At 37.4% G+C, this 17,996-nt stretch overlaps 1 protein-coding gene and 1 non-coding gene across 8 annotated transcripts in view; one reads left to right on the top strand and one right to left on the bottom strand.

The window, feature by feature from the left end:
* NEO1 (neogenin 1) overlaps nt 1–17,996 on the top strand; it is a 248,202-nt gene that overhangs the window by 166,140 nt on the left and 64,066 nt on the right. For 5 of the 7 annotated variants that reach the window (XM_057543239.1, XM_057543240.1, XM_057543243.1 and 2 more), the window contains one exon: nt 15,778–15,997. In XM_057543239.1, coding sequence (XP_057399222.1) covers nt 15,778–15,997 — 220 coding nt within the window. The remainder of the gene's footprint in view (nt 1–15,777; nt 15,998–17,996) is intronic. The other 2 variants (XM_057543244.1, XM_057543241.1) reach the window with 1 other exon arrangement.
* LOC114235943 (U6 spliceosomal RNA) lies at nt 9,351–9,457 on the bottom strand. Its single transcript, XR_003622014.1, has one exon. It is a non-coding gene; the product is annotated as a U6 spliceosomal RNA (small nuclear RNA).

Here is a 17,996-nt window from a genome sequence, read left to right as displayed (position 1 = left end):
TCAGGTCTGTTTATATATACTAATAGGAAGCTCTTAGAGATACATTATATCATACAGCAGTTTGGAAAGCAACATGTTTGGTATAATTTCATTCTCATACTTATGTGTATGTATAAGTGTATCATGAAAAGGAAAATATTTGGAAGAACATGCACCAGACTTTTAACAGTGGTATTTTGGAGATGATGAAAAGTGAAACTTTGATTCTTATACTTTGTATATTTATGTAATGTATAAATAACTTTTATAACAAGCTTATTATCGCATTTTGATTTTTAAATTAAAAAATATGAAATAGATTATCTACCAAAGCAGTTGAACAATGACTGGAGGTTTTCAGGCAGGGGCTCTTGTAAAGGATCTCTCTGCTAGGTACTAGCTCACGTATCATTTAGTTCAGTATTGCTCAAACTGGATTACTGTTTGGGGGAAAAGGGATTTCATGATCGAATAAGAATGAGAAATGCTAGGTTAACAAACTGAACTGGTTTTCCTCCTACAAAATTGCTGTGAGTCTTCAACATGCTGATAAGCATGGCCAATCTCCACAATCTTCCAAATATGATTGTTTCCGCAAAGAAATGCTCTGTGGAACCGTACTTGTGTTCACATCGCTGTTATGTTTAGAGCAATAAGCACCATGTAAATCTGACTCAGTTCTGAACACTGAATTCTGAATAATGCTGCTGTGGATGTTCTTGGGGAATACAAAGTAATTCCTTTACACAAGGAAATGTGGGGGCAGCAAAAGAGACATTTTCCCCAAGATACTTTCTTAACTTCTGAAGGAGTTGAGAAGATTTTGAAAGAAGTTCTAAAACTAATCTGTCTTCAAAGAAAGATTATGAAAAAGAAAAAAATTTTTAAAACAAATCTTGAAAATTTCAAAGCAGAGTTTCAAAAGAAAATTTAAATGTGCCTGCTCACAGCTCGCTTGGCTGGTATGAGTGGGTGTCAAATTAGGATAACTGGATCCACTTAACCGAGAGTAACGTGCCCAGCACAGAATTTAATGATCTCTACCTAGAAACTGTTTTAAGTGCATAGATCTATTGGTTCAGCTCATAATTATAATGTACTAGAAGTGACACTTTGTCACAAATCTAATGTATCATTAAACTGGAGCCATCAACCACAATGTAGCTGGATTTTGAAAGTGATTTCTCAGAAAAATGAAGAGTAGCTCTGATGATTAATTCAAGTAACAAAAAGCTAGATCAGGAGAAACATAATCCTTCAGGATCTCACATAGATCACTTCAGTTAGTTCCACTTAAGAGCTGATTGAGATCATTAGGTATCAGTGAAAGTGCCAGCGTGAAGCTACTGCCAGGCGTTTGAGCAGCAGGTCAAAGCTAACAGCATTTTTGATGTTCAAATTTTCAAGGTATAATACCTTTTCTCAAACAAATTTCCCAGTTGTCTTTGACTCGAGTCAGATTTACATGTTGTTCATCGCTCTAAACCTAATGGTGGTGTGAACATAGGTACAGACCTGGAAAGTCCATTCTTGTTCAGTAACCAGGCAAACGTAGAGCACAGCATGTCCTGGAAATGAGACTGGAAAGCTGGATGGGACCAATCTGTAGAGGACCTTGAACACTGTGCTGAGGTGTTTGGACTTTATTCTGTAGGTAGTTTGGGGAAGTGATGTGATCATCAGATCTTTTTTTTTTTTTTTTTAGCATGTTTTATGTTTATTAAGCAAATATTATACAAGTGAAACATGAGCATATTGTCATAGAAAGAAATCAAACAATTAAGTACAGCAAAACCAAGAAATCCCACTTTCCATATCTCTTGAACTCTTCTTCTTAAAGATAACCACCGCCAAGGGTTGAGTGTTCATTGTTTTCCCCCACTGAGGCATTTACATATGTGTGTATTTATGTCTTCGGTGTCATGTGGGAAAATCTACCTGTGAGATAATATTATCCATGCTGCTCTGGAACTTCCTTTTTCACTTAAGCAAATGAGTTGATGGTAAATCTAGTGTTGACATGTGGATCTAACTCAGCCAATTTTACAGCTTCACCGTGTTCCTTGGGAAGGTAACCTTTTAAATTACTTAACCACGTCTCTGTTGATGGACATTTAGGATGTTAGCAACTTTGCTGTTATCAACAACATGGAAATTGAGCATCTCTGCATCTTAGGGCACAAGTGCAAGTATTTCTTTAGCATAAATTCCTGGAAGGATTTATCATTTCTAGTTTGATAGAGGGTGGCAACTCACCTTCCTAAAAGTCAACACCAATATACTTTTCACATTACTGTTTTAGATTTTTTTTTTTTTGCTCATTCTTGAAAATCTTTTCTATCATCAGTGTTTTTACTCTGGCAATTGGATGAGGCCACCCAGCAATATATCTCATGCTTTCACTGCTCCCCAGTAATTTCTATTACTTATTGATCAGAAAAGTCAAAAGATAAAGCTGCCTCCTCAGTTTTCATCTCTCCAGACTTGGGAATATTAGTCAAATTTCTCAGGTTTATGTCTCTTCACCAGAATGGTTTCTAGGGATTGAAACAGACATAAGAGCAGTCAAGTTTATCCCCAGCTCTGCTCAAATTGAATTAGGTCTCCTCTCTTTTTCTTTCCTTCCTCCCTCCCTCCCTCCCTCCCTTCCTTCCTTCCTTCCTGATACATTTTCTAATGGGAGAGAGGTAGCTTGTTTCTTAATTTTTACTCATTTCTTTAGGTATTGGCAAAGATTTTCTGTGAAGAAATTTCAATCTTAAGGCAGAAGTCGAGTTGATTCTTTTCTGTGAATGCAATGGTCTTCTTGATCATCACTGACAATATTTATTTTACTTATTGAAAAGTGTTTTTTGCTGTTTTTGTTTCTTCTTTTTGCAATTTTACCTGTGGATATTGTTCCTTCTTTTAATGCAATTAAGTATCGATCTTTCCTGGTGGTTCAAAGCAGGTTAACCAAATGTTATTACTGATGTCTGACTATTTTCTAACCTACAAAAACAGCGAATTCATATTTTGCAAGGCTTGTAAGACCCTCTGTTTCTCTGCCTATGCTTTTCTGTGTAGTTTGGTCACCAATAGGGTTACCGGGTGGGGTGGGCTGGTGCCTTGTGAACCAGAACCTCTGAGGGCTTCCCACTGCTGGGCCGCACTGCAAGCAGTGTGGGGGGGAGGGGCAGAGGGAGGAGGTTGAGCACTGCTTCCCACTTCATCACCCTGAGGAGTTACTCCTCCACTTTTTATACCCACCTGTTGACTATGGCATTGGGACTACACGGGACCACGCTCATCTCTGCGACAGCGTCTCCTACATCAGGGGTCCCCAACCCCTGGGCCGTGCAAGTGAAGCTTCATCTGCCGCTCCCCATCGCTCACATTACTGCCTGAACCATCTCCTCCCAACCACCCCCCCCCGCCCCGATCTGTGGAAAAATTGTCTTCCACAAAACCGGTCCCTGGTGCCAAAAATGTTGGGGACCGCTGCCCTACAGCATGTTGGGTAGCACTTGGCTCCCTATATCTGCTCTATTCTTCTGTCTTGCTTTCATGCATTCTGCAACATTTCTGATCTACTTGTTACACTTGTTACACTTTTTCCTTTATTTTCCTCCCCATAAGGTAATGAGCATGCTCACTTTACTATATTGATCTAAATTCTCATGAATGATTTTAAGGAATAATTACTGACTCAAGAAATAGTAGAAAATCTAAATATAACAACCAGGATTTTTTAAAATTGTTGATGAATATCCTTCCGCATTAGGACTCCAGATCTGAATTGCTTTATGGATAATTTTTATATTACTCTCATATTAATTATTTATACTCTTGCACAGCACAGAAAAAATATAGAATTTCTCGTGTCCTTTTAGAAAGCCAGCTTAATCATAATAGAAACACCTGACCTGGCCTTTTGAATGAATATAGATACAAGCGTCCCAAATAAAATCTTAGCAAAACACATACAATGGCAAAATAAAATAATGATAACAATACATTACCAAGGAGGTGAATATGAGTACACTTCAACATTAACACAAATTGATGTAACATAAAATATTACATCACAGAAAACAAACCAAAAAAACAGGTATCTCAGTACCTGTAAAAGGCCTTAAACAAAATCTCATTTATAACTAAAGTGTATTTTTTTTCTTTTTTTTTTAACATCTTTATTGGATTATAATTGCTTTACAATGGTGTGTTAGTTTCTGCTTTATAACAAAGTGAATCAGTTATACATATACATATGTTCCCATATCTCTTCCCTCTTGCGTCTCCCTCCCTCCCACCCTCCCTATCCCACCCCTCTAGGTGATCACAAAGCACCGAGGTAATCTCCCTGTGCTATGCGGCTGCTTCCCACTAGTTATCTATTTTACGTTTGGTAGTGTATATATGTCCATGCCACTCTCTCACTTTCTGACAGCTTACCCTTCCCCCTCCCCATATCCTCAAGTCCATTCTCTAGTAGGTCTGTGTCTTTATTCCCATCTTGCCCCTAGGTTCTTCATGAACTTTTTTTTTTTCTCTCTTAGATTCCATATATATCTGTTAGCACACAGTATTTCTTTTTCTCTTTCTGACTTACTTCACTCTGTATGACAGACTCTAGGTCCATCCACCTGACTACAAATAACTCAATTTCGTTTCTTTTTATGGCTGAGTAATATTCCATTGTATATATGTGCCACATCTTCTTTATCCATTCATCTGTTGATGGACACTTAGGTTGCTTCCATGTCCTGACTGTTGTAATAGAGCTGCAATGAACATTGTGGTACATGACTCTTTTTGAATTATGGTTTTCTCAGGGTATATGCCCAGTAGTGGGATTGCTGGGTCATATGGTAGTTCTATTTTTAGTTTTTTAAGAAACCTCCATACTGTTCTCCATAGTGGCTGTATCAATTTACATTCCCACCAACAGTGCAAGAGGGTTCCCTTTTCTCCACACCCTCTCCAGCATATATTGTTTGTAGATTTTTTGATGATGGCCATTCTGACTGGTGTGAGATGATATCTCATTGTAGTTTTGATTTGCATTTCTCTAATGATTAGTGATGTTAAGCATCCTTTCATGTGTTTGTTGGCAATCTGTATATCATCTTTGGAGAAATGTCTGTTTAGGTCTTCTGCCCATTTTTGGATTGGGTTGTTTGTTTTTTTGATATTGAGCTGCATGAGCTGCTTGTAAATTTTGGAGATTAATCCTTTGTCAGTTGCTTCATTTGCAAATATTTTCTCCCATTCTGAGGGTTGTCTTTTCCTCTTGTTTATAGTTTCCTTTGCTGTGCAAAAGCTTTTAAGTTTCATTAGGTCCCATTTGTTTATTTTTCTTTTTATTTCCATTTCTTTAGGAGATGGGTCAAAAAGGATCTTGCTGTGATTTATGTCATAGAGGGTCCTGCCTATGTTTTCCTCTAAGAGTTTGATAGTGTCTGGCCTTACATTTAGGTCTTTAATCCATTTTGAGTTTATTTTTATGTATGGTGTTAGGGAGTGTTCTAATTTCACTCTTTTACATGTAGCTGTCCAGTTTTCCCAGCACCACTTATTTTTTTTTTTTTAAATCTATTTATTTATTTATTTATGGCTGTGTTGGGTCTTCGTTTCTGTGCGAGGGCTTTCTCTAGTTGTGGCAAGTGGGGGCCACTCTTCATCACGGTGCGCGGGCCTCTCACTATCGCGGCCTCTCTTGTTGCGGAGCACAGGCTCCAGACGCGCAGGCTCAGTAATTGTGGCTCACGGGCCTAGTTGCTCCGCGGCATGTGGGATCTTCCCAGACCAGGGCTCGAACCCGTGTGCCCTGCATTGGCAGGCAGATTCTCAACCACTGCGCCACCAGGGAAGCCCCCAGCACCACTTATTGAAGAGGCTGTCTTTTCTCCACTGTATATTCTTGCCTCCTTTGTCAAAGATAAGGTGACCATATGTGAGTGGGTTTATCTCTGGGCTTTCTATCCTGTTCCCTTGATCTATATTTCTGTTTTTGTGCCAGTACCATACTGTCTCGATTACTGTAGCTTTGTAGTATAGTCTGAAGTCAGGGAGGCTGGTTCCTCCGGCTCCGTTTTTCTTTCTCAAGATTGCTTTGGCTATTCGGGGTCTTTTGTGTTCCATACAGATTGTGAAATGTTTTGTTGTAGTTCTGTGAAAAATGCCAGTGGTATTTTGATAGGGATTGCATTGAATCTGTAGATTGCTTTGGGTAGTATAGTCATTTTCCCAATGTTGATCCTTCCAATCCAAGAACATGGTATATCTCTCCATCTATTTGTATCGTCTTTAATTTCTTTCATCAGTGTCTTATAATTTTCTGCATACAGGTCTTTTGTCTCCTTAGGTAGGTTTATTCCTAGATATTTTATTCTTTTTGTTGCAATGGTAAATGAGAGTGTTACCTTAGTTTCCCTTTCAGATTTTTCATCAGTAGTGTATAGGAATGCAAGAGATTTCTGTGCATTAATTTTGTATCCTGCTACTTTACCAAATTAATTGATTAGCTCTATTAGTTTTCTGGTAGCATATTTAGGATTCTCTGTGTATAGTATCATGTCATTTGCAAACAGTGACAGCTTTACTTCTTCTTTTCCAATTTGGATTCCTTTTATTTCTTTTTCTTCTCTGATTGCTGGGGCTAAAACTTCCAAAACTATGTTGAATAATAGTGGTGAGAGTGGGCAACCTTGTCTTGTTCCTGATCTTAGTGGAAATGGTTTCAGTTTTTCACCATTGAGAACGACGTTGGCTGTGGGTTTGTCATATATGGCCTTTATTATGATGAGGTAAGTTCCCTCTATGCCTACTTTCTGGAGGGTTTTTATCATAAATGGGTGTTGAATTTTGTCGAAAGCTTTCTCTGCATCTATTGAGATGATCATATGGTTTTTCTCCTTCAATTTGTTAATATTGTGTATCACATTGATTGATTTGCATACATTGAAGAATCCTTGCATTCCCAGGATAAACCCCACTTGATCATGGTGTATGATCCTTTTAATGTGCTGTTGGATTCTGTTTGCTAGTATTTTGTTGAGGATTTTTACATCCATGTTCATCAGTGATATTGGCCTGTAGTTTTCTTTCTTTGTGACATCTTTGTCTGATTTTGGTATCCGGGTGATGTTGGCCTCGTAGAATGAGTTTGGGAGTGTTCCTCACTCTGCTATATTTTGGAAGAGTTTGAGAAGGATAGGTGTTAGCTCTTCTCTAAATGTTTAATAGAATTTGCCTGTGAAGCCATCTGGTCCTGGGCTTTTGTTTGTTGGAAGATTTTTAGTCACAGTTTGAATTTCAGTGTTTGTGATTGGTCTGTTCATATATTCTGTTTCTTCCTGGTTCAGTCTCGGAAGGTTGTGCATTTCTAAGAATTTCTCCATCTTTTCCAGGTTGTCCATTTTATTGGCATATAGTTGCTTGTAGTAATCTCTCATGATCCTTTGTATTTCTGCAGTGTCAGTTGTTACTTCCCCTTTTTCATTTCTAATTCTATTGATTTGAGTCTTCTCCCTTTTTTTCTTGATGAGTCTGGCTAATGGTTTATCAATTTTGTCTTCTCAAAGAACCAACTTTTAGTTTTATTGATTTTTGCTATCATTTCCTTCATTTCTTTTTCATTTATTTCTGATCTGATCTTTATGATTTCTTTCCTTCTGCTAACTTTGGGGTTCTTTTCTTCTTTCTCTAATTGCTTTAGGTGTACGGTTAGGTTGTTTATTTGAGATGTTTCTTGTTTCTTAAGGTAGGATTGTATTGCTTTAAACTTCCCTCCTAGAACTGCTTTAGCTGCATCCCGTAGGTTTTGGGTCATTGTGTTTTCATTGTCATTTGTTTGTAGGTATTTTTTTATTTCCTCTTTGATTTCTTCAGTGATCTCTTGGTTATTAAGTAGTGTGTTGTTTAGCCTCCATGTGTTTGTATTTTTTACAGATTTTTTCCTGTAATTGATATCTAGTCTCATAGTGTTGTGGTCGGAAAAGATACTTGATATGGTTTCAGTTTTCTTAAATTTACCAAGGCTTGATTTGTGACCCAAGATATGATCTGTCCTGAAGAATGTTTCATGAGCACTTGAGAAGAAAGTGTATTCTGTTGTTTTCGGATGGAATGTCCTATAAATATCAAGTCCATCTTGTTTAATGTATCATTTAAAGCTTGTGTTTCCTTATTTATTTTCATTTTGGATGATCTGTCCATTGGTGAAAGTAGGGTGTTAACGTCTCCTGCTATGATTGTGTTACTGTCGATTTCCCCTTTATGGCTGTTAGTATTCGCCTTATGTATTGAGGTGCTCCTATGTTGGGTGCATAAATATTTACAATTGTTATATCTTCTTCTTGGATCGGTCCCTTGATCATTATGTAGTGTCCTTCTTTGTCTCTTGTAATAGTCTTTGTTTTAAAGTCTATTTTGTCTGATATGAGAATTGCTACTCCAGCTTTCTTTTGATTTCCATTTGCATGGAATATCTTTTTCCATCCCCTCACTTTCAGTCTGTATGTGTCCCTAGGTCTGAAGTGGGTCTCTTGTAGACAGCATATATACGGGTCTTGTTTTTGTATCCATTCAGCCAGTCTGTGTCTTTTGGTGGGAGCATTTAATCCATTTACATTTAAGGTAATTATCAATATGTATGTTCCTATTACCGTTTTCTTAATTGTTTTGGGTTTGTTATTGTAGGTCTTTTCCTTCTCTTGTGTTTCCTGCCTAGAGAAGTTCCTTTAGCATTTGTTGTGAAGCTGGTTTGGTGGTGCTGAATTCTCTTAGCTTTTGCTTGTCTGTAAAGGTTTTAATATCTCTGTCTAATCTGAATGAGATCCATGCTGGGTAGAGTAATCTTGGTTGTAGTTTTTTCTCCTTCATCACTTTAAATATGTTCTCCCAATCCCTTCTGGCTTGCAGAGTTTCTGCTGAAAGATCAGCTGTTAACCTTACGGGGATTCCCTTGTATGTTTTTTGTTGTTTTTCCCTTGCTGCTTTTAATATTTTTTCTTTGTATTTCATTTTTGATAGTTTGATTAATATGTGTTTTGGCGTGTTTCTCCTTGGATTTATCCGTATGGGAATCTCTGTGCTTCCTGGACTTGATTAACTATTTCCTTTCCCATATTTGGGAAGTTTTCAACTATAATCTCTTCAAATATTTTCTCAGTCCCTTTCCTTTTGTCTTCTTCTTCTGGGACCCCTATAATTCGAATGTTGGTGCGTTTAATGTTGTCCCAGAGGTCTCTGAGACCGTCCTCAATTCTTTTCATTCTTTTTTCTTTATTCTGCTCTGCAGTAGTTATTTCCACTATTTTATCTTTCAGGTCACTTATCCATTCTTCTGCCTCAGTTATTCTGCTATTGATCCCTTCTAGAGAATTTTTAAAAATATGGAACCCTTCATGAATTTGCGTGTCATCCTTGCGCAGGGAGCATGCTAATCTTCCCTGTATCATTCCAATTTTAGTATATGTGCTGCCAAAGCGAGCACATCATCAGATCTTTTATTTTCACAAATGAACTCTGGTGGCAGAAGGAAAAGCAACCAGCCTAATTCTTAATATAATCAGACCTTTTTTTTTTTTTTATTTTAAGTAACAGATTTTTACTACATTTGGCCTAGATATCTGTATAGTTCACTTATGCTTTAGGATCCTTGATAATCACTTGGCATACCTGTGAAACCTTTGAGTAGTTTCTGGACATTTTAATTTTGTGATGGCTTCAGATAGGTTGATTTTAAGCTCAGGTGCTTTGAGCAACAGAAAGGTCCTAGGACTCAGTAACTATTGCTATTTTACACTAGAAAAAAAATATTGTTTAATTGTTGCAGCTAGTCAGTCTAAACCATTTCATTCTTTTCAACAGTATTATTGAAGTATGATATGTAAAACTCTCTACAGATAACATCATTTTGTACACAGAAAATCATGAAGAATCCATGAGTAAACTATTAGAACTAATAAATAAGCTTAGCAAGTCAGTATCAGTATACATAAATCATTTGTGTTTATATATACTTGCAGGAACAATCTGAGATTGAAATTAAGAAAACAATTTCATGTATAATAGCATCAAAAAGAATAAAATACATAATAAATTGAACAAAAGAAGCTCACAACTTATGCTCAGAAAACTATAAAACATTTTTTAAAGAAATTAAAGATGTAAATAATAAATGGAGACAATTCGTGTTCATCAATTGAAGGAATTAATACATTCCCAACAATGTATGAGGATTCCAGTTTTTCCAACACTAAGTACTGTGTACCTTTTTTGTTTGTAACCGTTGTAGTGGGTGTGTAGTAGTACCTTTTTTTTTTTTTTTAATTTTATTTATTTATTTATTTTTGGCTGTGTTGGGTCTTCGTTTCTGTGCGAGGGCTTTCTCTAGTTGCGGCAAGCGGGGGCCACTCTTCATCGCAGTGCGCGGGCCTCTCAGTATCGTGGCCTCTCTTGTTGCGGAGCACAGGCTCCAGACGCGCAGGCTCAGTAGTTGTGGCTCACGGGCCTAGTTGCTCCGCGGCATGTGGGATCCTCCCAGACCAGGGCTCGAACCCGTGTCCCCTGCATTGGCAGGCAGATTCTCAACCACTGCGCCACCAGGGAAACCCCATTTTTTTTTTTAATTTTATTTATTTATTTATTTATTTTTGGCTTTTTTTTAATTATTAATTTTTGGCTGTGTTTGGTCTTCGTTGCAGTGCGTGCACTTCTTATCGCGGTTGCTTCTCTTGTTGCGGAGCACGGGCTCTAGGCGCACAGGCTTCAGTAGTTGTGACTTGCGGGCTCAGTAGTTGTGGCTCATGGGCTCTAGAGCACAGGCTCAGTAGTTGTGGCACAAGGGCTTCGTTGCTCCACGGCATGTGGGATCTTGCTGGACCAGGGATCGAACCCGTGTCCCCTGCATTGGCAGGTGGATTCTTAACCACTGCGCCATCAGGGAAGTCCCTGTAATAGTATCTTATTGTGATTTTAATTCACGTTTTCCTAATGACATTGATGTTGAGCACATTTTCACATGTTTATTAGCCATTTGTATGTTCTTTTTGGTGAAATGACTTTTCAAGTCTTTTGCCCATTTTTAAATTGGCTTGTTTTCTTACTAATTTATAAAAGTTCATTATATATTCTGATCCTGAATATATATTCTGAATTATATGTTCAAGTCCTGCATCAGATACACGCTTTGGAAACATTTTCTGCCAGTCTCTGGCTTACCATTTACTTCGTTGTGTTTTCCTTAATGTGCTGAAGTTTTTATTTTTAATAAAATATAACTTATCTGTTTTTTTCTTCTATATCTTCTGCTTTTGTTATCATGTCTAAGAATACTTTTCTAACCCAAGGCACAAAGACTTTCCCCTGTATATTTTTTCAGAAGTTTTAGTTCTTCTATTAAGTCTAGGAGCTGTTTTGAGTTAATCTTTGTATGTGGTGTTAAGTAAGGATCTAAGTTCATTGCTTTGCATGGGGTTATGTAGTTGTACCAGCACCAGTTGTTGAAAAGACTGTTCTTACCACATTGAAACTTCTGGACACCTTAGCTGAAAATCAGTTGACCACAAATATAGGGGCATACTTCTGGACTCTCAATTCTCTTTCACTGATCTATATGCCTATTCGTATGCTGGACTGTCTCAATTACTAGAGCTTTATAGTAAGTTTTGAAATTGGGTAATCCAAGTCCTCCAACCATTTGCTTCTTTTTCAGAATTATTTTGGCTATTCTAGATCTTTTGCAGATCTTAATATTAAATTTTAGGGGCAGCTTATCATCTTAACAACATTAAGTCTTCTAATCCATGAACATTTATTTATTTAGATCTTTTCATTTAGATCTTTATTTATTTAGAGTTTAAAAAATTTCTCTCAGCAATGAGTTGTAGTTTTCAGGGTACAAATCTTATGCTTCTTCCATTAAATTTATTCTTAAATATTTTATTCTTTTTTGATGCTGTTGTAAATGGAGTTGTTTTCTTAATTTTACTTTTGGATTGTTCATTCCTAGTACAGAGAAATAGAGTTGGTTTTTATATATTGACCTTGTATCCTATGACCTTGCTAAACATATTTATTCGTTTTGGTAGCTTTTTTTTTTTTTTGCTAGATTCATTAGAGTTTTCTACTCAGTTAATTATTAATTACAAATAAAAACAGTATTACTTTTTCCTTTTTAATCTTTATTCAGTTTTTCTCTTTTTCTTGCCTTCTTGCACTGGCTTGGACCAGTACAATGCTTAATATAAGAAGCAGGAGCTAACGTCCTTATTTCCAATGTTGGGGAAAAAGCATTTATTCCTTCACCATTTAAGTATAATGTTCACCATAGGTTTTTTAGGTCGAGGAAGTTTACTTCTTTTCCTAATTTGTTGAGAGTTTTTATTATGAATAGGTGTCTGATTTTGTCAAATGCTTTTTCTGCATCTATTGAGATTATCAGGTTTTTTTCTGTTAATATATTACATTGGTTTTTGGATGTTAAACTAGTCTTGAATTCCTATGATAAATTCTACTTGATCATGGTTTATAATCCTCTTAATATGTTACCAAATATGGTTTGCTAATATTTTGTCAAAGATTTTTGTATCTATGATCACGAGGGTTGTTCTGTAGTTTTCTTTTCATGTGGTATCTTTGGCTTTTATATCAGAGTAATACTAGCCTCACAAAATGAGTTGGAAGTGTTTCTACTCTTTTTCTGAAAGAGTTGTGAAGGATTAGTATTAATTCTTGTTTTAAATATTTGATAGCATTCACCAGTGAAACCGTCTGGGCTTGGACTTTTCACTGTGGGAAGATTTTTATTTAAATTTTTCTATCTATTATAGTTCTGTCTAGATTTTGTATTTCTTCTTGAGTAGGTTTGGTAATTTTTGTCTTCCTGGGAATGTGTTTATTTCCTTTAAGTTGTCTGATTTATTGGCATAAATTTGTTCATAATATTCCCTTATAATTTTTAATATCTGTGGGATTCATAGCATTGTCCCCTCTTTTATTTTTTATTTTGGTAGCTTACATCTTCTCTTAATTTCTTACCCTTGTATTTTTTTAAGAATGTGGTTAAAATTTAATTTAATATTTTCCAGCTTTATTGAGGTATAATTGACAAATAAATGGTAATATATTTAAAGTGTACAACGTAATGATTTGATACATATACATTGTGAAAGGATTCCAACAATTAAGTTAGTTAACACATCCATCACCTCACATGGTTACCTTTATTTGTGTGTGTGAAAAAGCTTAACCTGCTGTATTAAGAAAAGAAAAAAAGCTTAAGGTCTACACTCTTCAGTAAGGTAGAACCTTAGGTAATTCATGTGAGACTTATCTTCTAGTAAAGGTATTTTAATTTCCCTCTAAGCACTGCTTTAACTGCATCCCTTCATTTTTAATATGTTGTATTTTCATTTCATTCAGTTAAAAATATTTTTAAAAATTTTTTCTTGCTATTTCGTCATTGACTCGGGTTATTTAGGAGTGTGTTTTTTGATTTCCAAATATTTGAGGTTTTCACAGATTTCTTTGGATTCATATATTTTGGGCCTCTTTTGTTAGATGTATATGCATTTATAATTGGTATATTCAAAGAAATACATAAATCAATGATAACAGTTGGAGATTTCAATATCCTACTCTCAAAAACTGATAAAACAATTAGAAAGAGTATAGAGGAATTAAGCAATCCTGTCAGTCAACTTCACCTAGCTGACATCGTAGACTCGCCACCCAGCAACTACAGATACAGGTTTTTTTCCAAGCACATATGGAACAATTGCCAGGATAGACGATATGCTGGGACAGAAAACAAGTTTCAGTACCTTTTAAAAGGCTGAAACCATACAAAGTATGTCTCCAAACACAACAGAATTGAATTACATATAGAGTGGCATGGACATATATACACTACCAAATGTAAAATAGATAGCTAGTGGGAAGCAGCCACACAGCACAGGGAGATCAGCTTGGTGCTTTGTGACCACCTAGAGGGGTGGGATAGGGAAGGTGGGAGGGAGACGCAAGAGGGAGGAGATATGGGGATATATGTATATGTATAGCTGATTCACTTTGTTATAAAGCAGAAACTAACACACCATTGTAAATTATACTCCAATAAAGATGTTAAAAAAAAAAAAAAAAGATATCCACAGCAGGTCCATTCTTTGTCTGGAGCTTGCTTTCCCTTGCTATGAAAGTGGTAAATCCCACAAGCTCAGGGTTTTTCTCCTGTAACACCTACTGCATGTGCAGGCATTCATCCTGGGCCCTTTGCATTGCCTTCACGGGACTTGAGGGCAAGGGGAATTGACAGAAACAAACAAGAGTCCTTGACTGCTCCCATAACCCTGAGTGGCACAACAAGGACTAAAAACTTCTATTGGCTAAATCCAGAGGCCTCTTAAGCTGAAAACCATGGCTGATTTTAACACTCCCCCACTTCCTATTCCTAGGAAGGGTGATTTAGCCTTTTTAAATGTCAGTCTCCATATATAATATAGAGATACAATGATAGTACCTATTTCACAGAGTTGTAAGGATTGAATGAGTCCATGTAAAGAGCGAGAGTGCCATGTAGAAAGTGCTCAATAAATGGTAGCTGTCTAGAGACTTTACGTTGGTCTTCCTCTGCCTTTCCCTTGGAGAATTTATTCTCTGTGGCATATTTATTTAGACTGCCTCACTTTAAAAGATTCTCCTGTAATTCATAGACATTTTCAGGAGGTTGTTGTCCTACCATTTCATTGAAAACGAGATCCAGAATTGTCATGCTTTCCTCTCTGCCTCTCTTCTAATATCCCCTTTAAGGTTATGACAGAATTCTAATAAATTCCGTCAGTTGAAAATTGTGAGATTAAACGTATACTCCAAGGTGAAGGAGATTTTAGGTTAATATTAGGAATGGACTTCTAAAGTCAGAAGTGTCCAACAACAGAATGGGCTGACTCCAGGCATACAGACAGAGGCTTTTGACTTGCAGAGCTCTGATTTGCCACTGCTTCATCTGTCCCATCAAGTCCCTGAGGTCTTTAAGCTGTCATAATCTATTACACTGCAGTGAGGACTGTACCAGATATGCTACCTAATTAGTATTATATTTGTGTGACTTTGGAATTTGTGATGCACGATTTTATACTGTTGTAGTCAAATGAATTGATAAGAGGAAATGAACTATAACTTAGTGAATTGAGAAAGGTTATCAGACTTCCCTGGGTATTGCCAAATACAGAGAGCAAACTTCAATATTAGACTCCAGTTGAAGATCTGGCTCTTGAATCTCCTACAGAGCTAAAGGCACACACAGCTCTGCAGTGAGGTCATGATAGTCTGGGGCCTATGTTGAGTGTAATTAAGCCCATCCATACTACACACATTATTCCGTATTTTGATAAAGTGGGAAAAAAATGTTGAGGTTTTATCATATATAAGACTTTTATGTGCAAAGTTCGACAGATGTTGCATGCTGCTTTCAGAATTAAAGAAAATTACTTGGGCACTGATGTGTCCTTCTGTGAAATGTTTTATTCTTAGCTGTCACACTCCCTGTCCCTTGCCCACAACCATTATAGTGACCAGAAAGTCTGCTTGCTCTGCAGTGATGTGCCTTGACTAGTGCCCATTAGTTTTCAGTAGTTACCCCTGGCCTGCATGTTAGCCTTCAGTTTAATGGCCTTTTTTATGTTCATTCATTTTATTTTATTTCCCATCGTGGTTTTGTTTATTTCTTTTTTGTTTTTTGTTTTTTCTGTTCTCTTTTTTAAAACCGTCGTGGTTTGCCCTTCATATTCCCCAATATTTGCACATGACAAGATGTTGCCATCCCAACATTACCTCCCACTTCACTGACCAGTGCCACTACTGACCATCTAGCACCAGCCACAACTGGACCACTGCCTTCAGCTCCTCGGGATGTCGTGGCCTCCCTGGTCTCTACCCGCTTCATCAAATTGACATGGCGGACACCTGCATCAGATCCTCACGGGGACAACCTTACCTACTCTGTCTTCTACACCAAGGAGGGGGTTGCTAGGTAAGTGCCTGTACGTCTGGAGCCGGTTGGTTGCATCTTGTCCACCCAAGACCAGACGTCCCCACCCTGACTCTTTACTGTGTAGAATCTGTACCAGCTTTCAGTCCAGAATATATGATCACCAAGATGACCTAGTTTTAGGTCATTAAAAGTAAATTCCTAAACAGAGTGAAGTCCTGGTATTCTTTCCTGCCTCTCTGGGATGACTTGGGGAGAGAGTTATTTAAGTTAGAAGTATTAAAATGTAACCAGGGCTACCATTTTTTCATAAGATTCAGTCAAGCACAACCCATAGGCTATGTCTTTCTTAGAACTTTCAGATTCTAGAAATTAAGGTAGTTATTAAAGTAATCTTAATGAATATCTGTCTGCACCCTTACCCGGATGTGGGCTGCTGAGCTCTGGGGTGGGGTGGGGGGGTCTCCTTGATGACACAAGAGTACTTAGTGACTCATTTTCCTAAAACAGCATTTCATTAAATTTCTCTCCATCTCCACCTCTTTCAGGAACTCACGTTGCCTCTCCATTGCTTTTGGAGATTCTCCAGAATCACCAGGCTGCTTTACTCCACAGTCTACCTTTGTTTTATCTATCCAACCTTATTTTCCTTTAACCCCAGTTAGCTCACTTTCTAATGAAACCAGTCTAATTCCTGTCACTATGCAGCCTTTTTTCCCAGTCTGTTCTCTTCAGTCACTTCCCCCTTGAAAAAAGAGTTTTTCAACTAAAACTAAAATTCAGTTAATCTTTCTTGGCCCAGACTAAGCCCCATGAAGCCCTCATAAATCTTTCTCTACCTTTTTCAGCACATACAGCTTTTCTCTTGTATGTATGTGCCACTGATATTGGCACTTAATTATGATAACACATGATCTAATACTACCATAGTTGTTACTCTTCTGTTATTTTATGTGTATTTGTGTTGTTTTCCCAACCAGGTTATAAACTCTTTGGGAGGTACCATGCCACATGCTGACTGTGTACTCTGAATATTGCTGAGTAGATTCCTTCATTGTGCTGTTACTTCACACCAAAATAAGAAAACTAAAATAATCTGTTTTGGTTACGGCCCTAACCCATGAAATAAAGCTTGTATTTCTACAAGGGTGCTTACATTTGATATATATTGTATTTAATACCAGACTGGCAAGTTCAGCAAGTATAGGCACCTTCGTCAAGTCAGTACCCCTTGGTTTAACACTCTTGAGACATCTGAGTGACATAATTTGAGTCAGATAGGTGGAGCTGCTCCCAGGGTAATAGAATGTTCATCCGAACACTGCACTGGATGTTTGGGGAGTTACAAAGATAAGGAAACATAGAGCTAGTCCCAGAAAGGCAAGATATTACTACCAAACAGCACCTGTCTTAAAATGTTTCCAGTAGGCTTTTAGATCGCATTGCAAACGTCATGGGATTTCACAGAAGGAAAAAAGCTTTTAGTAATTCCTCAGAAGCAAGCTTATGTGCATCACAAGGCCTTTGCCCTTGTTGTTCCTTCTACCAGAACTGCATTTCCCTCACAAATAACTGTCTGGCTTCTTGTCCGTCATCCTGAGATGATCCCTTCTCAGGTCTTCCATGACTACCCACCCAGCTTAGCCCCTTGGTCACTGTCACACAGTGGAGCACTTGGTGGCTTGTTCCCAAGCCAGTTGTTAAATTTTCAGGAAATTTTGCAAACCCGATGACATGGCTCAGTAGCTCAAAATTGGGCATAGAGGGAGTATTTACAGTGAGAAGTGCTACAAACCGGAGCCAGTTGTTAAACATTTACCAGAACATCACTGTAACATACCACTGTATTCTGTTTTTTAGCTTTTGTGTTGTGTTTTTTCAGAACACTTAATACTCAGAAATTTTCTCTTCTTATTAACGCATTCATGGTGTTTGTCTTGTTCAGTGGAGTATCACCATCACCTGGAACAGAGCCTGGCTTATAAGTAGCACTAAATAGATACTTGTTAAGTGAGTAATTCTAATGAATGGAGAAATAATA

This window comes from Balaenoptera acutorostrata, chromosome 3 (genome assembly GCF_949987535.1).
Source record: "Balaenoptera acutorostrata chromosome 3, mBalAcu1.1, whole genome shotgun sequence".
Taxonomy (NCBI): domain Eukaryota; kingdom Metazoa; phylum Chordata; class Mammalia; order Artiodactyla; family Balaenopteridae; genus Balaenoptera; species Balaenoptera acutorostrata.
This window is presented reverse-complemented; position numbering and strand designations above follow the sequence as displayed.